General features: G+C 35.9%; 2 protein-coding genes across 7 annotated transcripts in view; one reads left to right on the top strand and one right to left on the bottom strand.

Moving 5' to 3' along the window:
• The first annotated feature begins 8,633 nt into the window (after positions 1 to 8,633).
• The window catches only part of LOC127874304 (probable thiopurine S-methyltransferase), a 40,268-nt gene continuing 25,608 nt past the window's right edge, over positions 8,634 to 23,293 (top strand). The window contains exons 1-5 of one of the 5 annotated variants that reach the window (XR_008046796.1): positions 11,147 to 11,682; positions 12,258 to 12,397; positions 13,529 to 13,723; positions 14,072 to 14,144; positions 15,418 to 15,599. The gene's annotated coding sequence lies outside the window, so the exon portion shown is untranslated. Of the gene's footprint in view, positions 8,715 to 11,146; positions 11,683 to 11,714; positions 12,398 to 13,528; positions 13,724 to 14,071; positions 14,145 to 15,417; positions 15,600 to 23,293 lie in introns of those variants that run through there. The other 4 variants (XM_052418549.1, XM_052418551.1, XM_052418550.1 and 1 more) reach the window with 4 other exon arrangements.
• Positions 16,444 to 20,316, bottom strand: LOC127874305 (nuclear apoptosis-inducing factor 1-like). 2 transcript variants are annotated; one of them, XM_052418553.1, is made up of 7 exons: positions 19,908 to 20,316; positions 19,166 to 19,232; positions 18,193 to 18,294; positions 17,962 to 18,052; positions 17,658 to 17,702; positions 17,216 to 17,305; positions 16,444 to 16,990 (listed from the first exon to the last, which is right to left on the bottom strand). In XM_052418553.1, the coding sequence occupies exons 1-7, from the start codon at positions 20,066 to 20,068 to the stop codon at positions 16,836 to 16,838; spliced, it is 711 nt and encodes a 236-aa protein (XP_052274513.1). In that variant the 5' UTR covers positions 20,069 to 20,316; the 3' UTR covers positions 16,444 to 16,835. The 2 variants fall into 2 exon arrangements, with proteins under 2 accessions (XP_052274513.1, XP_052274514.1); XM_052418554.1 differs by having other exon boundaries at positions 17,225 to 17,305; positions 19,908 to 20,304.

Below are 23,293 nucleotides of genomic sequence, written 5' to 3'. Positions count from 1 at the left end.
GTATTAACCTGTAACGTCTTTGTGTTGGGAGTATGTATTTACTGCCATTAAATATGATTGATGATTTTCGGTGCAAACCAGGACCATGTTGTCAACCGTACACAATTAAGTGTATATACAAACAAATTGTATAATTCGGTTTGTGAGAAATATGCCCACATAAAGGATAATTTAACGTCGAACTTGAACAGAGGATATATCACATAATTGAAACATGTCCGACAACGATATTTTTATTAAACGCTATTTTATTAAGAGTGAAAGTCTTCCTAAAATTATTCGGACGTATATGGTTAAAGTTCTTTTAAAGAAAAAAGAGTATCATTTCACTCTAGAATTGTAAAAACAATACATGTAAAAAAAAGTTCAACGTTGAAAATCTCTTAACGAGATACCAAGCAAACATATTAGTTTTATTCCAGAGGCGTTAATTCCGCAAAACAATTTATACTCACATAGCCTTAAATTTTGATTTATTTAATCGTTTTAATGTTAAAGTGTTGTTGTCGGCTTTATGGCCTTGAGAAACGATTTCTTATCATTAAAATTAATTCAGCGCTTGCGGACTGGGACTTTACATAACCCCAGTGCACCCGAGCATTCGAAATCGAGTTTTCATTATCATGACTGGAATCTGCTAAACTGTTGATTTTTAGGAAAAATGCTACGTCGCAGCTATATCTCCGGATGATTCTGAAACGAGGGTAAACAATAGAAAATAATGACGATTGTTAACAATCAAGTTACAATGTATACAAATGTACATACAAATGTAACAAAACATTCTAGAACTTTGAAAAAGTTGTGCGGTCTGCAATATCGAAATAAACATGTTTACTCATAGTTATGAGTAAATTTATTATTCTCTATTCTCAAAATACTATTAAAATCTCATCATCTTTATAACCCATATCATCATCATTATCATTATCAAACAAATAATAAACCAAAGACAAAATAGGAGTGAGTGCTTGTATTTGACAGGACTTTCAACAAATAAATGCAAAAAACAATTCTTCTGACGCCCGTATATGTTGTATGCGCAATGGATATAGACCTCAACGGCACCGCTCAGTTGAGGAATCTCGAGACGACTGGAAACGGTGTAACATCTTTGTTCAGGTGTATAAAGAACTGAAACGATACTATTTAAATGCTGTAGGGCATGTAATTATGAATACTTCACATACACATGTGTGTCATGTGAAAAGGTGCAAATGTATTCATAACAATTAGACGTCAAGTATATATCTCAAAAAAGAGTTACTATTTGAATAAACTGATCCCCGCCGATGCCCACAGTGCACACAGGACGCCCCCAATGCCCATCAATCACGCTAACTTGCTTAAATATTATAAATAAACAAATGTGAAACATTAATTTGTTCAAAGAAGCTGCTAATATCTGCAAGATTCATCTACCACCACCAATCAAGAGAAGTGTACATGACTTCACGTACACCCCATACAATAATCAGTAGTAATAAACGATTCAGGTAAAACCGCGAGCGGGATACGCAACCCTACTGCCATTTTTGTTTTCTTATTTTTTCTTTTAATGGCAGGGGGACGTATGAGGACCCATGGCTCGAGACCGGTGTCTAGGTGCCTTCATCACCTCCCAAAACCTCTAATTTAGAGAAATCTACAAATAAGCAGCTATTAAGATACTGTAACATTAAGTATTTTATAGTAAAAAATGTAATTAAAACATTATCAATTTCATTGCGCAAGTTAACATAACAAACAAACATCAAAAGCATCCTGCACACTCCCCGGACATCAACAAGAAACAAACAAATCACTCAAACCACAAAATCCATAAAGCATCTATAAAGAATGTTGATAAATCATAAATATTCCGAGAAATATATAAATGCATATGACGAATTTAACAGCTATATTAAACCGACTTCAACATCTAACCAGTCACACCAAAATGAAAATATTAAGTAATCGTAAAATAAAAATGTCTTTAAAATTAAACGTTCATTACGAACGACAACAAAAAATTATAACACTGACATTTAAACATACCAATATTTCAATAAGTATGCTGGAGGTACTATCTCCAGAAATTGTGAGTCTCGAAAAACATGACTCCCATAACTTAAAAGACCTCATTCAAACACAATATTATGTAAAAAATGAGTCGAAATAATCAAGAAAACTTAGCTGCTTCAGACTTAAATGAAAATACACCCATCGTCTTTCCCAGTAAAGAAATCGTTTCGTGTTAAGATCCCATCTCACATGGACTAAAAACCGAACTGAAAATATACTAAATATAGACTTTATAATAGCAAAATTATAAACATAAAAGCAATGTAACCAATTATTTAACCATACATATGTTCATTAAGGGCGGGCGGGGTTATCACCCTTTCGTTTTCTTGCTCCATAACTTTGCCTGTCAAAAACAACCCTCGAATGGCGTCTCACTAGATGTGCAAATCATATATACCCCAAAACGAAAAACTCGTGCGCTTTCGCGCTAAAACATGCACACAAAACCCGTGCATTATACGCGCTAAACCATTACCATAATCTCTCTTCTAAATAACACGTATTCAACCATACTATACCGTATTTATCAAACCGGGAATAATTTCATTCATTCACTTTTACCTGTATTTCACAGCGAACCACCGAGGCCGCGGTGGTCCATCGAGATAATGGTGGTCCACCGTGAGATCGATTTCCCGATAACGCCCGCGGTGTTCAGCCACTGTCGACGCGATCTATCATGATGGAAACACCTTCCGATTGCGGTGATTTTCCACGCTCTCGAAAAATTGTCCACGGTGGGAGTGAGGCGGATGGCAGAAATCGCGCTAGACGTAGTGAAGCTTAAACTGCGCTGAGACCTTTCCCTTCTTTATTACCAGACTACTCGACTTCTTTGGTTTAAAAAACATTCTTGTCCATATCTCATCTATAGCTTTCAGGATCCATCTAGCTTGGATCTGGGTTTCTGTGGTGAAGGTTAGATCATCCAAGAATCATATATTGGCTTGTAGACAGATACTTGCGTTGGTAAGTGGCCCTTGTGTTTCTGTTTCAGCTACTCTGAGGATCATATTCATTCCCATTACAAAGAAAATCACAGAAATAAATTAGCCTATGACAATACCCTTTTCTAGAGATATCCACGATGTCATTCAAGCTCTGGAATGAGAACATAAGGTGGATATTGCAGTAGTTGTTTCGTATGAGGCTTCTAGCATGTTCTGGTACATGGTAAAGCTGGATTACTTCTCTTGGATTAGCTGGTGGGGGATGGAGCCAAAAGCGTTGACGAGGTCTAGTCACACAATAGTCAGGTTCTTGTTATGTGTTCTAGTCTCGTAAAGCAGTTGAGTTAGGGCACTTGTATAGTAGTATTCATCTTCATTGAGTGTCTGATTATAAAACCATACAAGTGCATTGAAAAGCAATTAGTAAATATACATACACAAGTCGAAATGGTATGGAACAGTTATATGTAGGGACATTCAATACAAATGAACAGATCATACCGACAATAATCACTTTCTTATGATACAACTATTTGAATTGATAAAACACATAAAGACTTCTAGTATTGATGGTGTATACAAAACAATACACTAAACTAATATAAAAACATATAATACACCTTAATAACAAGATCGGCTGCTACATACATCGAAAAATAAACCTCGAATTCATATGTGTGACTGTAAATGTTTTTGTTTATGAAACTATAAATATTTCTTTTAATAAGGACAAATAATCTTCAGATAAAAAAAAATTCATTTATATTTTTTTGTAGGTATTCCTGAAGAAACGCCTGACACTAATTTAAAATTAAGTCAAATTTAGTCCAAACCAAATAAAATATATCGTCGGCCGCCGAGTGTAATAATACACCATCAATCTTTAGAATATATAAACAAACGCCTTCAGGATGAATATAATTTACATTCGAATATCGGTATCGATTATAAAACTAGCGATTTACAGTTTGTTTGTTTTTTTGGAAAATCTTTATTTATACATATATACATACATACAAAATGTTTTTTTCTTTTTTATTGAGACGTATCTTTACATAAAATACGAAAATTATGATATTCAATAATAAAATTATATTCAAATATTACTATATTTTGAATGGAAAAGCGCTTTCATTTGACTACATATTTAATGCGTCAAGTAAGAAAATGTTATATAAGTGAAACAAACAATAGCGATTTGAACATTTTAAGACGTGGGTCTATCTTTCACAAGGAAATGTCAGTTAGCACGTCGAGTGCTTATTTGAAATTATTTGTAGAGTAAAATGTGATCGCGCATTAATATTTACTCGAGGCTTGTTGCACACAATATCTTTCACACGATGCGCGTTTTTCATGAAACAAATAAGTTGATGGTGGTTTGAAAACAGGCTCGGTCTACGCTGACATAATTATTGATTAAATCACATTAAGTTTTGTATAGTACATTACAGGCTTACTATGAAACAGCCCTGTCATACAAACATCTAAACTATTGTCTTTGCATTAATACTATAATCATATATTCTTAGCGGTTTTGTGTGCTTCAACTTTAAGTGACTTCAAACGAATGAATGTTGAACTGCACCTGCACTAAATTGTACTTAGTTCAACGTAGATATATTTACGCAGGGCACCTTTAACTTACGTAACACGGGATCATGATGTAGAATTAATTGAGTCTGCGGTCTTACATAAAACCAACAAGTAAACCATGAGATGCGTGAAGCGTTCAAGTGTTTGAATAACCATCGATCAGACAAGACATGTGCTAGAAAGATATGTTATTTATGTGCATACTCTCATGCTAAAAAACTGGGTTACACTAAATATGTATCGCTTCAAACAAAATGTTACAACATGCTCCGTTGTTCTATGAAATTTACATCGGTTGATCATTCCTTTGATTACATACAAACGAGGGCAGACTTAGGATATTTATAGTTTAGCTAAGCATTCAACTGGGTGGTATTACGACTCGTGAACTTAAAGCTGACTGTTCTCTTTACTTTATTGAACATGAAATTAAAAACGGATGTAGAGTGTAATCAAACATTTAAAGAGACCTTTCCACAGATTTTGGCATGAATTGAAAAATCTGTCATTAAATAATTTCATTCGATAAATGTAAACAATGCAATGAAAAAGCTCCAGTTATGACAAAAATAAAATATAAAAAAGAATGTAATCCTCAACTGCACTCGAACCACAGACCATTGGAGTTAATGTCTAGTACATAAACCACTCGGCCATCCTTACTTATGAAGAGAGCAGTGTCTTGTATACTCCATATAAGCAATCCTCGTAATGTCACAAAATACAACGATTCCATTAGAAATCTCCAAATTACTCAATCGTTTAGCGATTGTTATGCTTTATAATTTTCATGGTTTGACTGCCCCTGTAACACTCAAAATCAATTAGTATTTCGTCAAATATTTCGTTAAATAACCCACAACAAATCAGTGACATTATAGCAAAAGCCAACATTTTAAAGCTTGATGTCGTATTGTAACTTATATTAAACGAAAAACATAATGCTCGTTTTTCATATTTGTGTGAAAATATACTGGCCTCCAATATTTTCTCCCATTCTATCTGCCATTATGCCAGATAGATCCTTGTTTCATAAAATGTGTAGATGCACTCGTTGTATTGCGTCTCAACAATCAGGATCATAGCTACAATAGAAATATAACAAATGGGAGAGCGGGTACTTGTCATCATGTTGGCCATATGTGCTGGTGGTAGACGCGATTATCTCCTCCAATTCTCTCTCCATTTTCTGTGCAATATTGCAAGCTATGAGCCTGATTTTTAGCAGCGATTAATGTTAAGGCGCATAGAGATTGTGTGACAAACATGACGATTGCTAAGTGAAAAAGAGGGCGTTACGCGAATAACCCCGCTGATATTCTCTTGGCCAATATGCAACCTACGATTCTTTTTTTAGCATCATATATTTCATAATTGCCGTAACAATTTGGAGGATGCTCATCGTGGGATTATATGCTGGTCATCATGAGCTTATGCAAAAATATTGTTCTCGGGGATGGATTTCTGCTTGGCAAACTGTTGCTGTCATTTGTCCCGGCCGAAGACGATCATACTACTGGTGACGTTACGAAATGCATCTTTTCAATATTGAAAGTATGGTCGATTCATATGTTAATATATTGCATAACTATGTTACGTATAATACCTCCAAAATTATCACCGTCAATTTATAAGTTACAGATTCCTCTTGGTCGACTTAGGCGAAAGTTCACAAGAAATGTTTCATAAAAATGCCAAGCTGAACTAATCAACTTGATGTTGAAATTCGTTATCAAAAGGATCACGTTCCTCTTATTGATTGACTTTGACTTGTTATTTAAGCCAGCTGGTAACACACGCAGACATACAGACTGATGTGAGGCTGACTAATCTCAGACAGTTTACAATTAAAATGATGAATAATCGGTTTACAATTTTAATTAGCTTGTTCTCAATGCAAAAAGTATTCAATGATGCATATTGCGAAAGACAGGTCTTACACGACGAACGTTATTAAAGACCATTTTGCCCTGTGTGGTCGTTTCATTATAGGTCATATGTCGTTGCAACTGGTAGTGTTTCCACATTTGATACGTAGGGTTAATACAAGGGCAACGGAATGTAAAATAGTCGACATTAATTTCCTCGCCGTTTGAATAATTGCAGCAAAACAAATCTAGCGTAAAAGAGTGTTTAGACTCAACCACAACAGCAGCGAAATATGATATCATTTGTACAAAGATTTGCAATATTAATGTAACGTAAACTTATTAAAAAATCTTGTAAACGATCGCACACGTGTTGATATATTTTCATAAACTTAAATACTTTAACAAATTTGTTCAAGCCACTACTTGCAATTTAGTAAGTATTCATAGAATAATTAAAATTTCTTGAATTATTATACAAAAATAGGAAAGTGTTTAATTACCTAGAAATATCTTTATAAAAGCGGTTATTGATTAATAATTGTTTCATTACTGTTTATGCTCTTAGGAAATAATTTAGGAATGGAAAAGTTGCGATGGTAATAAAAGCAGTAACATTATTCAAACTGCGACATATGTAAACACAATGTGTACAAAGAGTTGGCATTTTAATCAACTGTTTTAAAGGAGCCTTTTCACGTTTTAGTAAAATGACAAAATTAAAAAAAAATGTTTCAGATTCGCGTCGTAGTTATAGTATTTGTGAGGAAACGGTTATAATGAGCATTTACAATGCTCTAAAATATCCATAATGTGCATCTTTTGACGATTTTAAAACCTGAAAATTATACAGCTTGACAACGCGAAACGATTGAATAATTTAAAGAGTCCTGTTGTTGTCGTTATATTTTGTGATACTAAGAGGATTGCTTATATTAAGTATAAAATACAACAATCATAGTAAGAGTACGGATTGCCGAGTGGTCTAAGCGGTAGACTTTTACTCCAGGTCTCAAGGGGTCAGTGGTTCGAGCTCCGTTGAGGGTTACTTTTTTCTTTCTTTAATTTAATTCATGTTTTTTTACTGGAGCTTTATAGATCCAATGTTTACATTTATCAATGTAAAGCATTTTAATGAAAAACTTCAATGCATGCCAAAAGCTGTGAAAAGGCCCCTTTAACTAACAAAACAATACTCAAAAAAATATGCGTGTAGTCCGCTGGGTTAAGTATTTTTACAAATAACCTTAATATATTTTGTTCCTTACGTTTTAATAAAATAATAATTACTTAAAACTTTATCTTGAAAAATAGAAAAGTGCGTTATAAATGCGAACTATCTATAAAAAGCACTAATGAAGCACAGTGAAATACTTGAATGACGCAAGATAAATTTGTGACTGAACTTGAAACAAATATAATTTGTGTATATATGAATAAAATTGTAAAACATATATTTCTTGAAAATTTTACATTGCATATTGTATGTATCAACTTTCCAAGAAGTTTTTTACTGAACAGGGGGAAGACCCTGTGTTATTTTTTTCAGAATCCGTGTAAGCGGACCGGCGGAAATATTATATAATGCATTATACAATTCAGTGACAAAAAACATAAACATCGCCATCGGATGGGATTGTCACATTTTTTCTTTCTGGTAATTCAGTCTACGTGTAAATGGAGATGACTTAAATGTCTATTTGAATAAAAGAAAAGTTAACCATTAAGCAATTCACATAACGTCCCATTATACAACTGCAAAGGTTAAAAGCATTGTTTGCCTTTTGTATAAATAATATCTCGCAAAAATGGTATCTCTTTAACGATAGTTGGGTCATCTTCCTATAATTGCAATAAAACGACACATTTTGTTACGAAAGTAACATTTTGGCTCAATGTTAGCTACCTCGGAAAACAGGGTTTCAGCAGTAACATTTCGACAAACGTAAAGTTCTTCATTAAACGAACCACAATCGTTCATCTGTCAATAAAACGCACAAAAAAGATGCTGACACAAATATGATACAGGAAATAATCACAAAAAGAAAGTTGCGATCGCTAAATGGCGTTTAAACAAGAAGAGAAAATGACCTCTAGAAATTGGCACTACTAAATTATTTAGTGGAATGTAATCTTATAACTATAATATATCATCCGATCAGTTATTTCCCTTGATTAGAAAATTGCTACTGCTTCGTTCTCAATTTTAACCTGCTTCGGCCCACATTTCAAGGTTGGTACACTGTATAGAATCCCTGTTCTGTGAATATATTTTGTTCTGATACAGTCTTGACCGTAATCCGCTCGACCGTCGACCGGGTCGAGTGATTTTTGCGTCGGTCGAGTGAAAATTCCAAGCCGGTAGCCCGATGGGTCTAGTGCTTTGTTTCATGTCCGAACTTAGTAACAATTCCGAAATAGCTTCATTGAGACGCTTATTCAATAGTGCATTGGTTGTTTCCCTTGTGCACTTATTGATTAGACGCTTATCGAACAGTGTTGTAAGACGATCTCGCGAGACAGCTTCATATAGACGCTTATTCAATACTGCATTGGTTGTGTCCCTTGTGCACCTATTTATTAGACGCTTATCGAACAGTGTTGCATTAAAGGTTACGCATGCGCAATTAATTTCCTTCTATATTACATATAAGATAGTTGAAGTTCGATATCGATTTTGATCATGATCAAGCGCATACCCATTATATCATCATACATCATTGGAAAGATAAATGCATAATCTTTTAAAAAAAATTGCATGTCATTAAATTCTATACGCGCTAACTCAAAATATTCGCCTTAGAATAGGCAAACCGGTTTTGAAAGCTGTGCAGACAACCATTTTGGGCTCAAATAGTATGACCTTCTTTCAAAGCCGGGAACCATCAACACAAAAAGTAGAGCACAAAAATGGTTTATTTTCTTATTGCTTACAAAAATACCTTCAATTTGATACCAAAACTAGCCATTTGCAATGTATTTTACAAATCCTAGGCAGCATGCACTCAACAATGTGTGCTAAGTATCAAACTGACTGCATGTAACCCATGTAACCCTAAAAACAGGAGTTCCGGTTTGGGGTTATGTGACCTGTAAGACGATCTCGCAAGACGCTATAACAATTATTACTACTGGGCGTAGACCTTGCGGCATTCATATATTTTTATTGTATTTTCTGTGTTATTTCGAGCGCGCATCGCACAAACTTCAACCGCAAAATGAAAATGAAGGAAGCAACACAAAATATGAACAACGAAACGAAAATAATTCCAAACGTCATGGAAAAATAATCGGTCTTTGCTTCGTTTTGATGTCTCCAAGGAATTTGATTATGCGCCTGCATTGCTGACTTGCTGGTATGTGCATGTCATACATAATGTTAAAAAAGCAATTAAATATCATGCACTTTGCAAGTATAGTTTTTTGTACAGATAAAGTTTATCTGTCAAGGTACAAATCCTGAAAGTAAATTCAGAGGTGTATTATACTGCATTTTAGATGCTGGTAAAATCGGCGAATCGGCGATAACTATTTGTGGCTTAGGCAATAGAACTACTGCTACAAATGTCGTTTTAGTTTTAGAATACTCAGAAGTTTGGAAAGAAAAGTTACCTTCTTGTGCTACTTCTTATGCACAGATACTATTGCTAGTTTGACATTTTATTTACTTTATTCAGATATTCGTTCGGAAAATTTATATCATGTTATAACAATGTTTTTTTCAGGCCGCCTTAAGGAGCCAACATAATTATGTTAGACCTGGATGTCGGAGACTCAGACAATTACCATGATTGAATGGAGATGTCTGTTGATATTGTTTTTTATTTTTTGTCAGACATTAACTGTGAATAAAAACAGAATCAAGTGTGTATTTGTTTAATCTTTATTGTACTTTGTTTCTTCAATACAAACATACATGTAGTTGTAAATGTAACAGAATTGTAACTTTTAATTCGGGCTAGTTAAAATTGATTCTAGCTAGTGAAATTTCAAAGCTGGTAGCCCAACCGGGCTAGTGCCTTAAAAAAATTAATGCCAAGACTGCTGATATATCGAGGTTACGGGGCATTTTTCTTTCAGCTTTTCTTTAATATACATACAGTAATTAATGAAGTGAATTCACTTTTGTTTTCAACAATCTTCAAATTTATGTTAAAAGTCTTTAAGTAATCCCTTGCTCTTTCTACCAATGTATCCTTCTGTCCGTCCGCATCTTTTTATTTTAAAAATGTGAAAAAGATAGCGTTGAATATGACCATGAGACTTTGTATACTTATTAAAAATTATGAGACGATTATTGATGGCTCTTTATTCCGCATGTTTTAAATGCCCGGCGACCTTTAATAAAAAAGAAAACACACGTATTGCGACTTTTCGGAAGGACACGATACGCATTTTTTTTTCATTCAAAGAATCAATCACTTGGTGCTTTATAATAAAGATGTGATGTATCTTTACTATTTTCCAGATAAAACTTAACACGTGCTAAAAGATATAACGATTTAATAACAATAATCACAAGCTAATTTCACTGAGTGTTCGTTCGTTAACAGTCGGACAGGCTCACGGCGTCCCCTCAATACGCATGCGCAACGCGCTCCCGATGGGTCAGACGCAACTCTTCAGGTCAGCCACAACACTCCCCCTGTCTTTATTGTTGGAACCGCTCCCCGGACCAGGTACCACCGCCCGAAACAATATTCTGCCATTTGTCTGGTTGTGGTTTGTTGTCCAGGGCCCCGTTTCATCAACGATCGCATCGCAACTTTAATGCCAAAATATCGCACATTTCTTATCGCATCGCAATTTGCGTTTCATCAAATATCGCATCGCCGATTTGAGTTGCGATATTCGCACATCGCCAATAATGAGGCTATTTTGCGTTTCATCAAAAATCGCACATCGCAAGAGCACCTGTTTTTTGCGATATTTTGCTTAAAACATGCGATCACACAAACCCAGTCGCAGACGGTAAAAAAAAATTCAATATGGCCGACGTGTTGTTTTTTTTTATGGAAAATAACGCGAGAAGGACAGAGCGGGAGTTCCGGCCCCGTCTGGAGATAGGCGGGGTTCGCGATATCGACTTTGTGAATCGGTATCGGGTAAACAGAACCACCGCACAGGAGCTAGTGGAGCTTCTGGGGCAGGATCTTGCCAGATCCGAACGTGGCGGAAAAACAATTTCGCCAGAGACCAAGGTAACATTAATGCAATCGACATGAATTTGCTAATTTGTTACTGTATATTTGCTGGGAGAAATTGACACACTAAGTACGGGGATTACGATCGTTATCAAGTACAGCAGAGTGCTGTTTTCTTACATCCGGTCTTAATTTGTTCTCATATCAACAGGTCAACACGGATACTAAAATGACATTGTATGATAATATAACCGTTGGATAAGCAGGCATATATAGGCAAATCGAACAACGATTTAGTTGTAATTCGACTCATTCAAATTATGGATTAATTCAAGGCTTTGTTAACCAACAATATGAAATAAATACAATCTAGGTCACGTACATGTACAGTAAGTTTGAACTGGTATTTTTAGTAGTTTGTATTAATTTATTAGTTGTTCACACATTTTTCATCATCATAATTGTTTTCCTTTTTTCTGATCTTTTCAACTGCAGAGTGGAGTCAGTGGAGTAAAGCTACTAGGGCCAACATGATCGTTTTTTTTGTTTGTTATTGGTCTTTTGATTGTAAATGATATTTCAAGTACTGTGACCAAATTTTATTTATGAATGTTTTAACATTGTTGCTGCAGATCCTCGTCAGCCTAAGATTTCTTGCGAAAGGGGCATTCTATTCTGAACTAGCCGACACCCATGGCATCAGTCGCTCGAGCGTGTCCAGAACTGTGCATAACTTTGTGGAGTCTGTCAACAACAACCTGGACAATATTAGGTACATACTTTAACTGTAAGATAGATTTGATATAATATTATTGTACTTACAGTTACAAACAGACAATCTTAAGTCTACGGTTTTTCTTTTTTTATCTGTCACACTTTAGTGTCCATATTCATTGTCAGACTTTTACCTTATTTTTTATTTTTTTTATAGCAGCTCATAAACCAAGGTCAAGATCAGCAACTGCAGCACAATTTTTATTCTTATAAGTTATCTTTAATTTATTTTTAATAATGCTATGATCTTAACTGTCTAAATATTATAATTGTATATCACATGCCATAGTTCTTTCGTTTTTAACATGTTAAAATAATCACGTTTATTGTATTCAGGTTAATTAATTTATTTATTTATTATAATTGATCTCAACTCAAGGACGATACTGTTTGTTTATATAATGTAAATTTCATGTAATGTTCAATTGTATATTTGTTATATGTTTGTTGTTATATTATGTCGGTCAATAGTGATACATCGCTAATGTTATACTTGTTATGTACAAACCGACTTGAAATAAAATTTGTAATGTATTGTATTGTTACAAATAGACAATCCATTTTTACTTATTGATGTTAAACACGGGCTTGGCACAGACAATTCTTAAAGTTAATAGTCTGCAACAGTAGAAAAATGTAGCTTTCTTAGAAATCCTATATATGAAAACGCAACTCCAGACTCCAAAAGCTTTACCAAATTGCTCATATAACCACTGGTATGTGGAGGTGGCAATGAACAATTTTACTGCAATATTTCACATTTTATATCTCCATTTTGTTATATATTTATCAGCTGATGAGTATTAATTGAAATGTTGAAATTAAATGGTGGCCTTGTAGTTGACAATTCTTACTATGTTTTTTTTTTTTAAATCAATATCATAATCATGACCATTTTATGATACAAGTATGATGCAAGTGAATACAAATGTAAATACATTACTATAAAATATAAAAGATATTTTTTTTCTCAAATACAGCGCTTTCTCAGAGGTGTATTTCTATATATTGGTATATTGGGTTATGTTATTGTTTTTGTTAAAAAAGTAAAATTAATGGTAAAATGGTTATTATTTTATACACATCACAGCTTAAACATATTCTTATATATATAATTTTTCTAAAACAGGTTTCCAATCGACAGAGAAGATGTTGTAAAAGAGAAGAGGGCATTTTACAACAAATGTAGACTTCCGAATCTTGTTGGAGCAGTGGATGGGACCTTAATCCCAATCACTACTCCAACTGTAGATGAGGAAGTCTACGTTTGTCGAAAAGGTTACCACGCCATCAACTGCCAGGCGATTGTAAACACAAGCTTGAAGTATGTATACACTCTTTAATTAATGTAGCAACTCAGTTTTTATTAAACTAATAGATTATATTTTGTTGTGAAATGCATTACCATTTTAAAGTACAAATATCTTAAATCCCTTCACCTATTTTCTTTTTAGTTTGACATATTACAAAATGTTCTAGTGCTACAACCATTACTTCATTATGATTATCAAGTATGAGTTAATTTCATTTATATCCTGAACTCAGGGGTAATTTGCCAAAATTGCTTTCCACTGATTCATGTAGCTCTTATTAGTTATTACTCCTGTTAATTTTTCGTTCCAAAACTTACCCTTTAAAAGTGGGCCATTAATTGAGAAATAATGCATTTCAGGTTCATTAGTGTTGTGGCGAAATGGCCGGGCTCTACCCATGATGGAGCGGTATTTGAAAATTCAAGAATTAAGGTAAAATAAATAATTCTTCATGTATCAAATTTTAGTTACCATAATTAAAAGTGTTGTTAATAATTTAAAAGGATGAAAATACCAAAACTTGTAAGAAAGTTGTGACCTATGATACTCTCACTCATGTCTGAGTATCAATGGCTCACCATTGCTAAAGGTGTGCAAGCAGTCAAATGCTTACAGAGGAAAACTGCCCAATGGATCTGACCGCAGTGATAGGACATTGTTGTTAAAAATGAAGTAAAATCCAACCAACAGAACCAAAAATACATAAATACTACAACTATAATTAACTGATACTGTTTTTAAATTGCAGTACTGAAAACGATTTGTATATTTATTTTTAAGCTCCACTGGCCAGAGGCCAGGGGGGGCTAATGTCATGGTCCTGTGTCCGTCGGGCGTGCATGATTTTAACATTTTCTTTAAACATCTTCTCCTAAACTACAAAACCAATTGTGATAAAATTTATCGCAAATGTTCCTGGGGTTAACCTCTTTCAAATTTGTTCAAATTATGTCCCTGGGGTCAAATTTGACCCCGCCCCGGGGGTCATTTATTGAACATATGCTTATATAAAGCCTATTTTGTGCGAAATTTAAAAATCTTCTTGTCCATAACAATTTGGGCCTAGTGCTACCACATTTGGTATGTAGTGCTATTTAATAGTTCTCTACTTTGTTTGTTCAAATTATGCCCCTGTGGTCAATTTTGACACTGCACCGGGGATCACAAAAATTAACATACGGTTAAATAAGGCCTATTTTGTGCAAACTTTAAAAATCTTCTTGTTCATAATTATAGAGCCTATGGCTACCAAATTTGGTATGTAGTGACATTTAATATTCTCTACCAAGTTTTTTCAAATTATGCCTCTGGGCTCAAATTTGACCCTGCCCTGGGGGTCACAAAAATGAACATATGCTTAAATAAGGCCTATTTTGTGCAAACTTAAAAAAAAAACTTCTTGTTCATAATTATATAGCCTAGGGCTACTAAATTTAGTATGTAGTGACATCTAATGGTCCTCAACCAAATTTGTTCAATTATTCCCCTGGGCTCAAATTTTACCCTGCCCCAGGTGTCACAAAACTGAACATATGCTTATATAAAGCCTCTTTTGTGCAAACTTTAAAAATCTTCCTGTCCATAACCATTGGGCCTAGGGGTACCAAATTTACTTTTAAAAGTACATGAATATAATGTTACTGATACAAAGGCTATAACATGTTATTTATAAGTTGTGATTTGATTTTTACATATTTCACTCTAGGGACATCTTGATGCTACAGCAAATGTAGTTCTTCTGGGCGATAGTGGATATGCCCTGAGCCCCTCCCTACTCACCCCCATAATGAATCCCCGTTCCCAACAGGAAGAGCGGTACAACCGCAGACACAAGATGGGTCGGGAAGTTGTGGAACGGGGATTCGGGATATTGAAGTCCAGATTCAGGTATAGAAATATTTATTCTTCCTTTCATAGATATTCTTATTTAACATATCAGACTTATATATTGTGATATCAAATATACCAAATAATACCCAGTGTACTTTAAATAAATAATCGTATAAACTGAACATAATTGTTAACAGATTAATTGCTATATTTATATAAAGAATATGGAAATGGACAATTGAAAGAAACACATGTCTTGCACTATAGTAATAAAATGTTATTATTATTAATATTAAACAATGGGAAAATATACAACTTGTTGGACATTAATTGGTTGAGAAGCTGGATCTTACTTAATTAGCTCTATGTTTTTAAAGGATTGCACATTTATATGAAAATATGATGTATAATTGCATTTTTATTTTATTTTGGAATATATTTGAGTGTGACAGCAAATGTTGAACTCTTGCAACCTAAGACCCTGTCTGTAAAGTACCTTAAAGGATATAGGGCTATTGAGAAGCGATGACCTCCCAGGGTGGCGTTATGACAATATCTAAAAGGAAATTTAAAAATAATATTTACAGGATAGGGGTAATGAATATTTTGTCGCCAAACGGTCACCTTTATAGGGCCACATAAAAATTTAACAGTAAAACAATGTACTGTACAGTTAAAAGAGACAAAACAATTAAGTTTATACATGAGATTAACTTATAAACATTGTGTACAACATTAAAACAATATGATAGTTATGTTTATAGCATTTACAAATAAGAATAACAGTAATTCTGAACATTTACCATGCTCCAAAATATCCGGTATATGCATCTTTTGACAATTTAATAACCTGAAAATAATACAGCATTACAAATGCAAAATGATTGAATAATTTGGAAAGTTCTGTTGTTATCGTTATATTTTGTGACACTACAAGGATTTTTTATATGAAGTACATGTATAACATATACCACTCACTGTAATAGCATGGATGAACGAGTGGTCTAAAATGCTAGACTCTTATTCCAAGGGTCAGTGGTTCGAGCCCAGTTGAGTTTAACTTTTTTTCTTTAATTGTACATGTATTCACTTTTTTATGGAGCTATTTAGTTCCAATGTTTACATTTATTAATTTAAAGCATTTAATGACAAACTTCAGTAGTTGCATAAATCTGTGAATAGGTCCCTTTAAACAAGGTAGAAATAACAGCAAAATGTATATCATGGTGTGTTATTTCTTTAAACATAATTAACACACATTTTATAGACTAGTTTTGTCTATGGCCCCCGCTTTTAAAAATTTGTGGGATCCAACAAGTTGTCCAGGAAAGCTTTGCCAGCTGTTAATTTTAGTGTTGAACTTATGTCCCGCAGTATTTCATTCCGCTTTACACTCTCCTCTAGCATTTGCCGAGATATGTCAATCATTTCCTGATGACAATCACAATCTGCAAGTGGGATTAAATAAATCTGATATATTAAACTATGTGATGAATCATTAATTAATTTCTTTGTCTTTTACAAAACTGTTATTTTAAGTGACTATCAGTGTTTATTGAAGGAGGTTAAATATGATTATCTCCAAGTATGCTTCATGTCAGTCACCTTTCATAACAAAAATGTTTGAAATCAATCAATTAATGATGGTAAGCATTGTGAGAAATTTGATCTACCCTTCATACTTGTCTTCCTGTTGCTGTTGCTGGCAGGGATGCTGGCAGTGCTTTTGGAGCTTGTTTGAATGGGAACAGGCTCACTTGGAACTAAAACATGAATTCGAACATTAAGGGTAATGTAAAAAAGAAAAAACGTTACCAGTGTGTGTGTATGTGTGTGTGTTGGGTGGGGGGGGTAAATTTTTAAATGTCACCGAAAATTATCAATATCGAAGTAGTCCCACGCTCAATTTCCTTGTGCGCCTCGTTGAAGCAAATCGCTTCATTGAAAAATAAAGCCTAGTCACATGAATACTATAGCCAATCAGAATAATGTTAAATAGTGAAACCAATGGCAATTGTTATTATTTTATTATGAAGACTCAGTCAACAGTCAATTAAAGGTAAGTGATATTTGTTTTTACAAATCTTATAACTTTAATAGATAACAATGACATACCGTTCTGCTTGAGGCGTTTATTTTCCTCTCCTTTGTCTAGGTTATCTGATATAAAAAAGATATTGGGTAAAATATTTATACTTGTGTTTCTATTAATTATGAACAATTAATGAGCATGTGTTTCACTGTTGATTTGTGTTCATGCATGATATATCATATGAGGCTGTCCCCCTTTTAGTATGCCATATTCAATGCCAATTTAAGCCTTACATTATTAATGACATTTATTATTGCATTTAAAGTGCACTGTCAAATACCAAAAACAAAAAAACAAATGTCAAAATTTAAGCATGTTTGTACCCACCATTTTCTTGCATGGATCTCTTGAGTGGACCGGTATCGATCCCTCCACCTTGCACTCCGAACAGCTTTGTTTTGGGCACTAAGGACAATAGCTGGAAAAAGTGAACAACTATACATCATTCTGAAAAAGTTGTTTTTTTTGCAAAATTAAAATAATAATATGAACCATGGACAAATGATAGATCTGCATCATTATTTTATTTAAAATTTGTTATGTTTACAATATGAATACCTTATCCTCCAAAACAGTTAATTGCATTTTTTTTGGAAGAGCTGCCTCCCCAGAGCTTTCCACAAAGCGTCTTCTCTTGGCATCCTTCATAATGGTCCGGCTCTAAGATGAATAAAATACAATTTGAAATAATTTATGAGTACATGGTCTCCCTCCTCTGAATGGTAACAGTATAGTAACATGTCATTTACTTTCAGCTACATATATATTGAAGAAAGTGCATTCAAATACTGATCGTAATGATTTTTTAGTGATTATTAATCACAAAAACTTCATGTGTCAAATGCTAAATGATTGTATAAAAAGTGTGAAAAGGGAAAAAATATTAATAGTAATGGTGGGATTGAACTTACATCCTGACAATAATATAGCCGCAATTTGAATAAAAACAGGTTAAGCAATTATCCCCCTCTTAAAACTTATTACTTGCTTTGAATTAGTTTTTAGACCTTTGAATTTGAAGGATGACCTTAACCTTTCACCACTCAAAATGTGCAGCTCCATGAGATACACATGCATGCCAAATATCAAGTTGCAATCTTCAATATTGCAAAAATTATGGCCAACGTTAACGGACAGACAGACGGACGGACTGACAGTTCAACCGCTATATGCCACCCTACCGGGGGCATGAAAACCTATAATCATGGAGTAGGAAACCGAATATTTACACCTTGCTATTCATAATACATTTTAATTGTATAAATAAACCAATAAGTAATTGTACAAATAAATAAGTAAGATGATAACTTTTGTTTCTATCTGTAAAGTGATTTTTATTATTGACTCTTAAATTTTATGTTATTCATGTTATATGCTTCTGACATGGGCCTGTTTAGTATAGTTGTAAGTGATTCATAATTTGTTATTGGCTTTACGGCAAAGTTTAAGTACAGCTAAGTTATTCATTTATAAAACTTATTACTACCATCATGGATTCTTCTTCCTATACAAACATATAAGGTATATTTACCTTCCAATCACACCACTTTTTCATTGAATCTTCTACGTTCCTCTCGTTCCCCCCTACGGAATTTATTCTGCAAAAGTTTCAAATTAAACAAATGAATACATCTCAATATGTTCTTTCATTTTTTACCAAAAATAGTGGTAGGAGTGAGGGAGAGTACTTGGAAGTCTATATAAGTACAGTAGACATGGTCAATTTATTTTGTTATATTTAATATATAATTCATACAATATATCAGACTATTTCAAGCCAACACTATCAAAAGGTAACCAGTTGTTACTCCCCATGGACGTCACTCCCCATGAACATGCAGTTTGTTAAGATTACAGATTAGATTACAAGGTATGATCACATCTTTCCATGGGCACTTGCACTTTGATGTTAAAACAATTAATACGTTTTTATTCATTAACACTTCATTAAAAGATCAATTCCATTTTTCAGGGTAATTATAGATCAACTAAACTTAGGAGGAGGACAAATTTTCATTAGTGTGAATATACCCTATCACAATGTCAAGGAATATCAATGCTGAAAAGTAAACAATTTCAAAACCTTTCTTTCTGTGCATGGCAGTCACGCTGCATTTGAACTTCGTGATTTTAGATTATTAGGATAATCATTACACACAACCTGTGTAACGTTAATGTGTCCATACCAATTTAATTATGTTTCAAGATGGTCCTCCATTTAATGTAAAAAGAACAAGAAAATTATGACCATGTCAATGTAAATTTTAACTCACGATTGGACGATGTCCGACCATGCACGGTCTTTGTCTTTCTTTGATAATGTGCCGGACAATTTGCCCCACAACACTTCATAATTTTGTTGGACGCCCTCGAGCAGTTCCTCGAGTTCTCTTGGCTGCCAAGAGGCGCTCCTATTCTCTACGAGATCTGCCATTGTTGTTGTTTGATCGTCTGTCAAATATGACAGGTGGCGCGAGATTCAGCAGGTGCCCGTTTTTTACGTCATTTTGATAGTAGACTGTGAGCGATTATCGCTCATAGCACTAAACTACCGGCAAACTACCGGCAAGAATCTGCGATATGTTTGATGAAACGCTTTTTAAAAAATATCGCAATCGCAGGTAAAAGATCAGCAATCGGCGATCGGCGATAATATCGCATCGCAAATTTTGATGAAACGGGGCCCTGGATTGCCAAACTGGCGTATATCGGGGACCATCCATTTCCGAGGTAGATCTACAGGGCAACCTGCCCTGTGGAGATCGCACCAGACAGGTTGACTGCGTTTCTCGTGGTGACCTTCAGGATGTGCTGCGTTGTCACCCCCTGAGGTTCCGCCAACATCGCAGTCACATCCCCATCTTCCGTTGGCGCCGGAAATCGATGATAGGGCCTAGTGAAGTAAGGAGCGTGAATTCACTCCTGTTGTAACAAAAGTGGGTGTTGGGAAAAACTTCCAGCCAACACCCGACACGACTGAGTGAACGGCTCGCCCCCCGGATCCCACGGATATGAATCAGGCTGACTAGCCGATTCCATTCGATTGAAAACATGAGCTAACTGGCCGCTTGGATCGGCCAACTGTCTATCGTAAACTGCTGGCGCATGGACCTTTTCAAATATAACCCCCACGCTGTCACACCCAGGGACACGACAGGTGTGGTTTCTTGTACACTTATCCACCTGGCGCTGGCTCTCCAAGCTCTTCTGGATCTGGGACAAACTGTCCCTTCTTGTGGTCGTGCGACTCCTTAAAGGACTTGTATCCTCGGACTGGTCGCCCTCGACCCCGTCTCTTCTGGTGGTCGTGCGACTCCGAACAGGACTTGTATCCTCGGACTGATCGCCCTCGACCCCTACCAAAGGTAGACATCCAACCGCCCAGGACTCGGTATGACCTTCTGCCTTCTTTTCCGAGAAGTGACACTCTTGGACCCCAACAGTAGCTTCTACCTTGTCACCGCTGGAAGAACTGACATCCATCGGGCAAACTGCCGTCGATGACTTTTTATGACCCTTTCTCGGAATTGGCGTTCCTGACAGGATATCCGGATCCGGACCTATGTTCACTGTTCGTTTGAACATGATAACTTTTGCTACCACCGGTTTATCTCTGAATGTTGTATTCAAAGGTATACTTTCGCCATTGATTAAAAGGCAGTCCGAGTGCAGATCAATCAATGCCTTGAAGTGCCGCAGCAGGTCATGTCCCAGCAACATCTCATCACTGATTGGCGCTACACATACCCCTTCCCTGGAAGACTGCTTTCCAAGCTGTACGTGTAAAGGCTGTGTCACAAATCCTTTGAGAACCGAATTCTTATCAGCAAGCTGCATGTTGATTTCCCTGACCTTGCCTGGTTTCCGCTCTAACTGGTCATAGACTGCTGAAGAAAGTATAGCTATATCCGCTCCAGAGTCTACCCGAGCCCTAACCTGACGGTCTCCTACCAACATATTCACATACGAAGACCCTGCCGTCACAACCATGACTGCTATGGTCTCCACTCCACTTGCTGACACGGATTTGCCCCCTTCCTTTTCAGCCGCCAATCCAGATGAAGCATCCTGCTGCACTTCAACCGGCACTAACAAATGGCCTCTTGCTACATCGGGCTGCGGTGCCTGGCCTTCGCTACCGGCCCTTTGGAGATTAGTCTTCTGTGGACTTTTTTCAGCCACTTGACCTTCAGACGTTGATTTAAGGGATTCCTGGTACACCTTACAATTCTTTTTTATATGGCCCCTGCCATTACAATGAAAACATCTAAAGTCCTCTGTGGGAACGTCATATCCTCGTTATTTCTTGCACTGTTTGATGCTAAACTAGCTTCAAACTTACAAGTCAGCTGCTCGATCGCCTTTTCCAGTTTTTCTAATCTCACATCACACGGGGACTGAACCGCATTGACCGCTATTTCTTGATCATATTGCTTAGCCTTCTTGCCATCCACCACTTGAGTGACATACTGTAGTGTCGTACCAGATCAACAGCATGCTGAATAGATCGTGGTCGTTCAAAACAGGCGTGTTTCCCTGCTTCACTGTCAATACAACCTTGACAGAACTTTGAAACTGCCTCCCTTTGACCAAACTGATCAGGAAGGTCCCTAAAAGCAGGTATTGCCAGAGTTAACACTCTATCCGCCCAATCTTCTAACGATTCCTCCGGTTGCTGTGTAGCCTGCTGGAACTTAGCTCTACTTGTCTCAGGTAGTTCCTTTGAAACAAAGCGCCTTTCCATCTTTCGCATAATGTCACGGAAAGAAAAACTTTCTCCCATATGCGTCTCGATAGTGAAGTAATCGAGAGCCTTCCCCTCGAGGCACCAGTTCAGGTAATCACGGCATTCATGATCAGACCATTTGTAGACTTTCCGATAGCTGTTGAACTTTTGCTTGAATGACAGCCAACTGGTTCGTCCATCATATCGTAGGTTCTTTGGCTGCCTCCTTGGATCACCGTGGACTCTAGAGTGATATTCATTCTCTGATAAACTATCAGATTCTGAACTGGAACTGTAATAGAACCTTGATTGTGATGACCTTGCCCTGTGACGACCTAGTACATGACGATGCCGCCTCCTTGAAACACCGTGTCTTGACCCTGATCTCGAACTGGAGTCGCTGGAGTGATTCCTGTGCTTTGGCTTTTGTGATGGCCTACCACCAGATGGAGCATGACTGTAGCGGAAATGTTTACGAACTGACCGTCTGTTGTCGTCTTCATTTCCCGAGCCACTGTCGTCGTCTTCCTCTGATACCCTATCCTGTGACCGACGACGCCTAAAATGATCATAAGTCTTGGAGTGATTTCCCTTTTGCCTCTTTTCCACCCGCACCGCTGATTCATTGTCCGAGTCACTGCTCTCATTTCTTCTGAATTGTTTCTTCAACGGCTGTTCAACCCCCTGGCTATAAATTGAGGGCTTACAGGGCCTTTCATTGTGTCTTGACTGCTTTTTCTTATCGTTTTTAAATGGGCTGCTGCTCTTCATCTTCATATCTACCGCTACTGATTCCGCTTTTAATATCAGAAGCTATTTGTTTTTCAGATACATCATCAAGGCAATTCCGGGCCTTGCATAAAACTTCTGTGTATTTATTGCATCTTACACAGTTCGGATCACTGCAGAAGTTTAATACCTAAATAGTCCAAA

Source organism: Dreissena polymorpha, chromosome 3 (assembly GCF_020536995.1).
Source record: "Dreissena polymorpha isolate Duluth1 chromosome 3, UMN_Dpol_1.0, whole genome shotgun sequence".
Taxonomy (NCBI): domain Eukaryota; kingdom Metazoa; phylum Mollusca; class Bivalvia; order Myida; family Dreissenidae; genus Dreissena; species Dreissena polymorpha.
The sequence above is the reverse complement of the archived record's forward strand: the minus strand, read 5'-3'. Positions and strand labels throughout refer to the sequence as shown.